This window comes from Chaetodon auriga, chromosome 14 (assembly GCF_051107435.1).
Source record: "Chaetodon auriga isolate fChaAug3 chromosome 14, fChaAug3.hap1, whole genome shotgun sequence".
Lineage (NCBI taxonomy): Eukaryota > Metazoa > Chordata > Actinopteri > Chaetodontiformes > Chaetodontidae > Chaetodon > Chaetodon auriga.
Window position 1 is genome coordinate 2,496,174 of NC_135087.1, and position 11,576 is coordinate 2,507,749.

At 40.4% G+C, this 11,576-nt stretch overlaps 1 protein-coding gene across 2 annotated transcripts in view; it reads right to left on the reverse strand.

The window, feature by feature from the left end:
- Positions 1 to 124: 124 nt before the first annotated feature.
- klc1a (kinesin light chain 1a) overlaps positions 125 to 11,576 on the reverse strand; it is a 43,482-nt gene continuing 32,030 nt past the window's right edge. The window contains exons 14-16 of one of the 2 annotated variants that reach the window (XM_076749039.1): positions 9,795 to 9,937; positions 6,581 to 6,647; positions 125 to 4,636 (exon numbers count right to left, since the gene is read on the reverse strand). In XM_076749039.1, coding sequence (XP_076605154.1) covers positions 4,571 to 4,636; positions 6,581 to 6,647; positions 9,795 to 9,937 — 276 coding nt within the window. In that variant the 3' untranslated portion in view covers positions 125 to 4,570. The remainder of the gene's footprint in view (positions 4,637 to 6,580; positions 6,648 to 9,794; positions 9,938 to 11,576) is intronic. The other variant, XM_076749041.1, reaches the window with a different exon arrangement.

Here is an 11,576-nt window from a genome sequence, read left to right on the forward strand (position 1 = left end):
TTTATTTAGCTGTGATGATGAAGGTACCCAGAGCATTTAAATGTGTTTAAAGGGAGTTTAGTAAAAGTACTGTTTTCAGTTACTTGGACTCGTCAGAATATGAAGAATCACAGTTGAAGCTCATGAATTTGAACCATTTTATTCAAATACAGTCGAGCTGTACAAAAGTTTGCTGGACAAACGTCGACACGTCTGCGAGAGCAGCAGCTGCAGAGGAAAGCCAGTCTCGTCCAGGAGCATGTTCTGTGCAAACCACATGTACAACACACACACAGAAAACAATGGAGGACATGTGCAACTTGACCTTCAGCCTCGTGCTGACTGGTCGTGCCTGTGGAAGTTAGATTTAGCCGACTGGACGTTCTGTGGACTATCTGAGCTGTGGAGCAGTTCAGAGTAGAAGTACTGCGTTATGCATTAATGTGTTTTAATTTATGAGTTTTTTCTGTTAAGGCTGGTTGAGGTAGAGCTAATCTGAATTATATTTAAAGGGTTGTTTTTCTTTTTCAAGGTGAAAGATGTCTTCTGTATAAATTTGTGAGCTGGTTTTTGATTTATTATTCTTTAATGTTCATTATCCAGAAAGAAAAACACAAGAAATCAGAGAAAATAAAGACAGAAAATTACCATCTAATGTCAACCCAAACGTAACCTAACGACCACAGCGAGATGATAAATCTAATAACTACAGCAACTTTATTATAACTTAATCCTCACTATCATTTAATTATACTAACATTCAGATTTACACTGAATTTATGACAATGCATCATATATTAAGCTGTATGCTTTGTATGTAAAGTAACTGTAAGTGCAGATAAATGTAATGGAGTACATAGTGCAATATTTCCCTCTGACATGCAGTAGAGCACAAGTATAAAGTATTACAGTTTTATTCTTTTAGAACTGAAACTATTAGTGGATTACTCAGCAAACAGAAAACTGATTTGATAATCAGATAAAAATATTTTATCTAAGTAAAATACCTCAAATGAACTGATCAGAGATTCATAAATGAGGACTTTTCTTTTTACAGTTGAGCAGTTTTATTATTTAATTTATAAGCAGCAAAAGATGTAAAGTACGTCAAAACTGTACTTCAGCACAGTACAGTAGTGGAGTAAATGTACTTTCATTCCAGCAGTGGGAAACTCAAAGGAATATCAGATATTTATTAGACTGTGTGAGGAGGGAGAAGTTGTAGGTCACATGTTTGCCTTTAATTTACAGAAACAGATTTAAAACCATGTTTGTCTCGACCTGAGAATAAAGAGCTTTATGTCACGTCCACGTCGGCGCTCCACAGACTCAAAGAAATACAACAAAACGCAGAAATAAGACTGCAGCCAGAGGACGGACTGCGAGGCTTCGACCTTCACGGCTTCAACAGGAAAACTCATGAAGCCAGCTGACGTTTCCATCACTGTCTGAGCTTCCATGAATCCACAAATCTACATTCATGTCATCATAATCATTGTCATTTCGGGACAGATTTGAAGTTTTCCATCATTTGATAATCAGGCTGCTGCAGTTTGTCCTCCAGCAACAGTTTGAGCAACACTGAGCTAAAAGTGATCGAGACCAAGAAATCTACGGAGGACAAAGACTGACCAGAAGATGAATTTTGATTTAAAGAATTAGAAATCATTTCAAAATCTTTGTTGAAAAATATATTTTCCTCCGAATATGACATTTTAGCCAAAGAAGCTACATCAAATAAAGAGTTTATGGCTATGGAAGTGAAAAAAGGCCAAAAAGATTTAATACTTCGACACTTCATGTGGAAATTTAAACACCACCTAAAACTTAAAAAAACACCAACTGAAAATTTCAAACCACATAAAATCAGTATTCTGTAAATAAGTGTTAATTTTAACATTTTAATTATTTCAGCGTTTCTTTGCTTCCATATAAAACTGCTTTACATTTTGTCCTCCAAACATTAAATTCCAGTCACTTCGTCGCCAGTTGCTGAAGGCTAACGTTGCTCAAAATGTTGCTCAGTTCATCAGACATAAAGTTATGTGCCTCGTTACTTTGCAGGAAGACAATAAAGATTTTAAAAAAAAACACAAGCACAAAGCAGGTTGACGAGCAGACTGATCAACAGTCACCACGAAGCTTCAACACACTACACAAAGTGTCAACAAAATCATCGTTGAAAGAAAAAAATAATAAGATCTTCGTTCCAAAAATGAGATATTTAACCTTTAAGAAAATCTCCACGACTTTGGTGGAATTTGGTGGTGAATTATTACCGACACAGAAGGAAAAATGAATATTATTCAAGTTATTAAATCTATTCAGCTTTTCTATTTACATTTCAGGGGACGGCTGTTTTTTATCATTTGGGGAAAATTTTCACTTAAAAGCAGAAAAATCAGATTTTTTTTGGAATCATGTAAATTCTCCACTTTGGTTCAGATGTGAATTCACTTTGATCAGATTTACAAAGCAGAATCAGGACGGAAACATGTTTTTCCACCAAACGAGGGGAAAGTCAGACCGACGCTTATTGCACAACCCTGCAGAGAAACGACGAGTTCATCAAAACAAGTAAATGAATTAGTCACCAAATCTGATCTGAAGTCAGCTCAATCATCAATAGTTTGTTTTCAGCCCGTCTGATGTTTCCAGTGAAAATCCTAAAATCCTGACTGAAGCATCGTCCAATCACTGACTGACGTCCACAACATGAACATGTGATATTTGATGTTTTAAAGACTTACTGATCGATGAAAGGGTTAAAGGTTAAGGTTGCAGGACGTTCCTTCATCACATATTTCAATTCAAGGGGCTTCAAGAGTCTTTCTGTTCTCTGTATGTTCTACAAATTCAAGCTTGTCACCAGAATACGATGCTAAATATTCATCACTGTGTTCCCTTTAAAAAACAGAGCATGTGCTGAATGCAGAGTGGACTTCATTTAGCTGTTGTATATAATCAATAACGACATTTTCAGTATTTCTAACAGGATTTTGACGCTTAGGTTAAATTCAGATTTTTATCAGGTCAGTAAATTCATTCCAGTTTCAAACAACCCCTCAAAGTGAACTTCAGCGACGTGTTTATCTGTGTATTATTAGAAATACTCTGATTTTGGTAACAGAAAATGTTCATTTTACATTTGCGACTTAAATCTCAGGAATTTCACTGTAATAATAACTATATTTAAATAATCTATAATTTGCACTTTTTGGTTGAATTTGCTCAACTTTACATGGTAAAGTGTTGTCGTGACTAAAATAAGTAAAAAATGCGGCGACGTTTGTGTGAAAGTGTGCCGTGGCCTAAAGTTTGCAGTCAGTGTGTGAAACTGGAGCCTCAGTCCTGAGAAAGAGTCGGTCGGCCTTCATGTGCCAATAAATGTCGTTAGGAAGGCGGCAAAACACGATTTACAAAACCCGAATGTAAACATAGAACTGCAAAATCTTCAATCAACACAGAACATTTCAAGAAAACAATTCTTAAGAGCATTTGAGATGTGAGTTCCCTCCACAGGTTTCCAACCTGAATCTCTTACAGGTTTTCAAGAATTCATGCAGAAAATAAGATTTATGTTGTTCGAACCTCAGATGTGAATTTCAGTTTTGGCAAATGTCTGCTGGTTTGTGAGGATTTTCCTGCTCAACATGCTTGAACATCATGACTCTTTCTGTGCTGCTGATCTTATTTTCTCCATGAATCAAGCAAACCAGTTCAGAACTTCCATCGGAAAGCTGCAGAGCGAGCGCAGAGCTAAGCTAACGTCCGGGTCGGCCTTCAAAAAGACGTCATTGCTGGACGGGTTCTGTGCAGAGTGGAAAGCTAAAGTTCATCAAACATTTCCAAAAAGGCAAAGCTGCTCTCATTGGTCGAGTTAAACGTCGGTGGGGGAAGCCAAACAGTTTCCGAGTTTCCATCAAGCCGTTTTTATGTTGAAATATCGCATTCGTAAAAATTCACACTAAATGTTAGATGGAGGCACTTTTACTGAATAAGCTGTGGAAGTCCCAATCAACACTCAAAGTAAGTGATTTTAGCTTTTCTATGCACTTCTTACATTCCAGATTCTACATTTATTCTTAGTGAACTCGGTTTCTGCAGCTCACAACAATTTAACTGAGCTGATGTTATGAGAGAAATGTCTGTAAACCTGAGGCTCCACTCTGCGTCTGCCTTCATTCAAGCGATGGCATTAAATATTAAAAAGGACTGATCTGAGATCAGTCACACCAACACACACACACACAAACACACACACACATATACAGTACACGCACATACAAAAGAAGATATACTGTACACACACAAACCACAACATGCAGCCGGTCACTGCATGTTCATATTCCTCTTGTTCCTCGATAGATATTGATTAAAAAACACCACAAATCCCCTCTGAGGGCACAAACCCTCAGAAGTGCAACGAAACACTGAAGCCTGTACAGCGAGCACTCGGCGGCGTGATGCTGGCGTATAAAGTGGGAGATATGAAGCTTTCACACAGCAGTTTACAGTGAGGAGGGTCCGATGTTTGTGGGTTTGACCTCTGTGACCTGTCGGGCTCCGTCCTTCGCCTCCGATCAGACCTTCAACGCGCCAGGTCCGTGTGGCTGGCACTCAGGTCGCGGCTTTTCCTCAGACGATTATTTCGTTCCTGCAGAAAATGAAGTGAGAAGAAACTAAAGTTAAGACCAAACAGGTGGATTCTTTACAAACACATACAAAAACAGTTAAAAACGATCTACTTTTTAGCTAACCCGGTGTGAAAAAGTATGATTCAGTGTTTATCTGATTTTAAAATAAGCTGCAAAGGTTAGCATGCCCAGCTAACTAGGTTAACTTAGCATTACTTCCAAAGTAATGTTCACAGCTAAACCTTTCACCTTGCAGTATTTCAGCACTGCGTCGAGGCTAATGCGTGATGCTAACAGAGTTTAGGCTAACACAACTGGCTCTGCCCTCTGTCTACAAAATGTCACAAAATATTGGAAACGACCCACAATTTCTCATTTAAGTTCTTAAAATTGCTTGTTTCATCACACAAACTGTCCAAAAACACAAACATATTCAACACACAATAACATTTAACAGGACAAAGCAGAAACTTCTCATATAAGCCTAAATCAGAGAATATTTTGCTTGATAAACGGGAGCTAACTTGCTGGAAGCTGGTCCTTGATGCTATCAGAGTTTAGGCTAATGTTAAGCTAACGGCTACGTCCTGCTTTTCATTGGATTTAGGGCAGTTTAACATTACACTCCAGCAGTGAACGTTAGCGAGACAGTGCTACGTTTATACGACACTGATTAGTGTTCATCCTGAAAGCCTTTTCTATTCTAACATTAAAAATGAGAAAATAGGTTTGAAAATACGACAAATGAAGCATAAAGCTAGGCCTAGCTTGTCCGACCATTTCAGCTAAACAGCCCAAGAGGAGGCTTACTCTTTGTTAGCTTCTGTTAGCTTTAGCTTCAGTATTTTAGCACAGTATCATAAACGTAGCCATCAAGTGAATATTTAAGAGTCCTTTAACAGGACTTTTTAAAAAGACAAGTCATTAGAAAGCTTGAAAAGTCAGCCATTTTCAGCTAACTAGTGGCGCTAACGATGTGATGTCATAGAGAAATATTTATTCATAGACTTTAATAGCGTTCATAGTCCTTCAGTATCACAAACTACACTCAAAGTGTGAGGTAAAAAAAAGAAATCTTGTTAATAATTTGTGTTGATTAGTCAAAATAACGATGGGGTGAAGTTAGTGTGTGAGTCACACCGATGATCAAGTGTCATTAGTGACAAATCTGACTCGACAAATTATATTCAGCCTCGAAACTGAACCAGAGTCCGAAGAGAAACTGTTCATAAAGACGAGAGAGAGAGAGAAGTGAAAACAGAAAGAGGAGGTCGAAAAGTATCTGAAAAAAGTTCTGCAGGAGTTTGTTTAACCCTGTCGGTAATCCAGGTGGGCAGATTCAGTATTTTTCTGAAGTACTTTGAGGTTTCAGTCTAAATTAAAAGCTGTGATTGAGCTTTTGTTGTATGTACCTTCTCATAGGACGTGAATTTGTACAATAATAATCAGACTTAATTTCACTGTTTGAATCTTGAGGCAAAATTTTTCTGCTTCTTCTGGAATAAAGAATTCTGTCTGTGTGGTTGCTTTCCAAACAGCAGTGGTGGGAAAAGTATTCATGTACTTTACTGAAGTAAAATCAGCAGGTTTTAGTAATCAACTGAGTACTGAGTACAAAATTTAAAAAAATAGTGAAAACTGGCCACAGTTACTCGTATTTTGCTGAATAAATGATAATTTACTGATTATAAAATAAATATTTTCTAACTTTTCAGCAAAAAGCAGAGTTAAACTTCAATTAATAAACTTCTATGGATGACAGGCTAATTGATTTTCTGCTTTTCTGTAACTGTTAAAGGCAAATAAAGCTAAAAAAAAAAAAAAAAAAAAGTCGCTTAAATCTTTATATTTTAAGCCCTTCACTTTTTGACCTTTGACCTTTGAGTACCAGGATGTGATCAGCAGCAGGGTTAGAGACAGACTGAGACTCTTCAGATACTCTGCGTCCCCACGCTCGGTCTTACTTGGTAGTGGTCACTCGCAGCCTTGTCCGCCACGTTAAGAACCCCCAGAGAGCTGGCTCGCTTCATGCTGCACCCAGAGCAGTGACATGCAGGGGGGGCGGTGGGGTGAGGGGTCAGAGGTCAGAGGTCAGAGGTGAGGGGTGGAGAGTCAGGGGTGAGGAAACGATGGCAGGTATGTGCTGGTTAATGACATCCATGATATTTTCACACAGAGGTTAGTTCCACATATTCTCTCATCCGGTTCATGAAATCTAGAAATCTAAAAGTTTGGCACCACTTTCTCATATTTTATTTACATTAAAACAGCGTCAAGCGTCTTTGTTTTGTAGCATTTCTGTTATAAAAAGACTTATTTCTGCTGGAGTTTTTGTTGATGACTCACCTGTTTATGACTCAGCAGCCTGTCGATCTATAATGTGCTCTTATAAACTCATTAGAAAATGACTCACCAACCATAAAATAAGTCATTAGTTACACCTGACAAAGCTTCTAACAGGTTCCTGATCAGAAAGTGGCACCAACGCATCTCCTGTTCTTACTGATCAGCTGTCGGTGGTGTAAACTGACGTGAGTGAAGTTCATGCAAACAACATTCATGCCTGAAGGAAAACTTGAGTTGAGTGAGGCGACACTGCAGAAACGAGTCCATCCTGACAAACGTGACCCTAAAAATTAGAAAGCTTTTCCTTTGAACGTGTCAAAACCAGACAAACAAGCACGATTCCTGGATGTTTAAGGAAAATCAACCGAAAGCATTTTACAGTGAAAAAACTCAAGAGCAAAAACGTGATTTGAAATGTTTCTGGGGGTCCTGCCAGCCCTCTGCAGACCCTTCAGAAGTTCTGTTTCCTGTCTGCAGTCATACTGCCAAAAAAAGGCAAAAGGAATAAAGATAAAAGATTCAAATGACTGTTTTTGTCCCGACTTTCGTCTCAAAATATGACTTTTTTTTTCAAGTCATTACAACTGAATTACATTACCACTATCATGTCGTTTTCTCTCGTATGAATTTTCTCAATGTATTGCAACTTGTCGTCTTGACTTCACACCTTTTTGTATAAAAATATACAAAGTCTGGACAAAACTTTTTTTTTTTTAATATCTTGAGAAAACAATTGTTATTGAGAAAAAAGGCAAAATATGTTGAGAAAAACAAAATAATGGCAGAAAAAAGTTGTAATGTTTCAGGAAAGAAGGCATTATTTTTGTTCAGGTGGAGGTGAGAGAGTGGAAAAGTAATATTCTTGATACGTCCACCAGGTGGTGCCAAAGTGAGAACTCTCAGTTTTGCACCTAGAAGACGGCAGCCTGGAACATTCTGGTGGATCGTTTGCAGCTGCTGAAACAATCACTTGATTTTCTTTTCATGGTGATGTGGAAAAGTTATTTTCATTATTATTCAACGTGTTGTGACGTTTCAGCTGCAGTGAAATCTGGCTCCATCTGCTGGAGGGAAGATGAAACTTCCACTTGAGGGCAAACTGAGAAATAAACCAGGAAACAGCAGCTTCCACACACGAGGTAAAAATGCCAAAAATAACCTTGAAGAAAAGGAGTTTTGCAGTGACTGAATGTTTAAAGCTGAGGGTTGGCCTTCAGCTGAACTCGTTTCGTGCGGCTGATCTTTAACTCCGACTTGTTAAAATGGACATTTCTGCAGTGACCTCACACGACCGAGAGCCGTCAGATGGATGATGACGATGATGGCAGTGACATCATCATGTCCATCATCTTGAGGAGCCACAGAGAAGAGCAGCAGAGAAAGGAAAATGGAAACCAGTGAGCACACAGATGAGGCATGCAGGCAGACAGTCCAATGAAGAAATTTATTCATAAATAAAAACTCAACACGGCATAAAAGTGGAAACAAAAACAGCCATGCAGACGAGTCTGTTGTTCCAGAGTGAAGTTCACAAAGAACAGGAAACAATCCAAACCGAAGCCGAGTCAAACTGAACTATATTTCAAAACAAATTGAAATAAATAGTCCAAAGCCACAAAATGGAATAAATATATTTAACCTTTAGTGGTAAAAACAGAAAAGTAAATGAGTTCCACAGGCGTAACAAGCACTTCAGAAGCAGACATTAGTGGTTTGTGTCTCATCTCAGATGCTTCTCTACGCGTCAGCCGTCTCAGCGTCTCATTATTTCCCGTTTCATCCAAACCTGTTCTGTTCAGGTGCTGCTCGCTGCCCGCCGTCAGCTTTGGTTCAGTACAAGCTCCACCCCACTGAAGTTTAAAGGCCGTTAAAAGGTGAACAAAACCAGAATCAGTCATCAAACTGCCATCATCCAATCATGATCCTCTCACCTGTTACCAATCAGCCTGTTTACCTGTGGAATGTTCCAAACAGGTGTTTTTGGAGCGTTCCACATCTTTGTGAAGCGTGTTGTTGCATCAGATTCACAAACCATTTACAAGAATTTAACATTTTAAAAAACTGCTGTTTTCAGGTGAGTTCATGTGAAAGAGGAGGAGCAGGTGATCACATTCTGGCTGATTTCCGTTTCACACGGCGTCTTAACTTCTGTGGAATTGGTTGTATCTTTCTGTTCAGGTTTGGTCATCGTGAACATCAGGACCACTGGAAGGAAAAAAACCTCAAACATGGACATATTTTCAATCCCATCAGCAACATTACTTTTTGTATAGAATGTATATGTACATGGTTGACTTCTTATTTTCCATTTTGTACTTTTATTCCCTTTTTATATGTCTGCTACTTTTGCTGCTGCCTGTAACACCTTAATTTAATTTAAGAAAGTGTTATCTTAACTAAAATTTAATGAGAAAGTTCCTAATGTTTTTCTCACAATATTTTTATCATTATTCTAAAAACAGAGGGACTTTTTCTCAGAATATTTTCCCTTCATCTGTATTTTTTTCAAACAGTGGTCCTTCACTCACTGACGACCAAACTGAAGTACAAAGTGAAGTCAGACAGCGCACAGCGGCAGCGTGCGAGCAGAGGGGTCGAAGGATGCAGCGCGGGATAAAGGTCACGTGCCAGTCGAAGCTCCCTCGTGCAAACAGCTTTAGAGTTTCACCGCTTCACCGCCAGCAGAGCACAGCCAATCCCTTCTTTTGTTTTTGGTTAGTATGCAAACCGCCGAGCTGAGGGCTGGAGGGCCGGCTCGTTCCTCCAGGCCTGCAGTGCATAGAGTGAGAGTCACCTGTGGCGGGTCGCTCAGGTGTCTGGTGGGATAGTTACCCGGGGTTTTTGGGCTCGCTGTCTCGGGACGAGCCGCCGCCGCCGCCACCTTTCAGCTTGCGGACCAGTTTCTCGCTGCTGCGGCGGATGGACGCCCGCAGTTTGCTGAAGGAGCCGCTCCTCTTCAGAGAGCCGGAGCCGTCCTGATGGGAGACGTCACAGCGTTACATCTCTCTCTCCCTCTCTCTCTCTCTCACTCACACACACACACACACACACACGACACACACACGACACACACACGACACACACACGAGGAGGAGATTCACGCACGGACGTTAGCGTCAGACCAGCGTATGTTTGGCCTTCAGTGGGAATCAGCACGTTTAAAACACTGATTCTGTCCAGTTCTGCATTCAGAGGCTAAAACAGCAGCAGAGCACATTCAGTCTGTAGAATTTTAGGGTTTTTTGGGGCCATGACATGTCACATTCAGACTCTAATGGCAGATGGAGTCAAAGGTCTTCAAACACTGGTCAAACTCTAACGTACGCGCTCAGAGCACGAGGGCGCCGTCCTCCATGCAGACTCGTGAACACGATGCAGTGATGCAGATACACACTGGCTTCAGTCACTGCCTCAGTAATCTGTGCGCTGAGCTTCCACACAGCACACCTGAGGTCCGTCCACACAGGTGAGTTCACTCATTTTGCTGCAGCTGTTGGTGTGGGTCCAGCGATCTGTGTGACCATCTACATTCAGCCTTAACACCTGTGTGCTCGAGTAAAGTCTTTAAAGGTTCCTCCAAACCCTGACCTGGACCGGTCCAGTTTTTTAAGAGGTGACTGTGTCTGTGTGAGTGGAACAAAGAAGCCCAGCTGCATGTATTTAATGCAGATACCCTGAACACCTCCCTGAACACCTCCCTGAACACCTCCCTGAACACCTCCCTGAACACCTCCCCGTCTGCCTGGATCCTATGACACCATCTTCTGACAGTCACATCTGGTTCTGACTTTGTGTACGGGCAGACAGATGCTGCACAGTCGTGTGTTAGCATCATTAATCTATGAGCAATCCATCATCATCAAGTAGGTGTATCTTTCATTAATCTGAATCTGAAACATTTGCCTCTGAATTGCAGGTTTTGGAGCATCAAATTGATCGACTGAAGTAAATGTACCTCACATTAAGTGCAGTACTTGAGCTACACTCCACCGCTGCTCGAAGGCAACATGGACGTCTGACCCTCCATCAGCCGGAGCATCGCTGATGGCGTCAGGTTTGACGTCTCAAACCGTCTCTGGGGGTCAGACCTGCTGACCTTCACAGCTCAGTCCAACCATGTTAGCCTGAAGCTACGCGGCTGAGCGAGTTAGCTGCTGAAGCCCCAACATCTTCACCAGTATGGAATAATGAATATTCTTATTTTCACATCAACAAACAGCAACAGACACACTTGTCTGTTAAATCTCTGTGAGCTCTGAACTGTGAGCTGAGTGCAATACAAAACTCTGACATCTCTGAATGACCTCAAACGCATCTGCTGCAGGAGTACAGACACACCTGTGAAGAGCCAATATTGGCTGATGAGATCAAACTGCACATTAGAAACCCTCAAATGATATGTATGTACATAAAAAGGTCAAATCTGTGTTTTTCTACCTTTTTGAAACATCTAGAACGTAAACGGTCTTAATAAATGAAACCTGCTCGTCTCAGTAACCGGTTAAGATGATCTAGAATGAACGAATGACTGTAGTGATGAAGTCTTCTTCTATTCTGGGGGATCATGTCTTCTCTTCAGGGTTTGATCAACACTCAATGAAAGCTCTCGTTAGT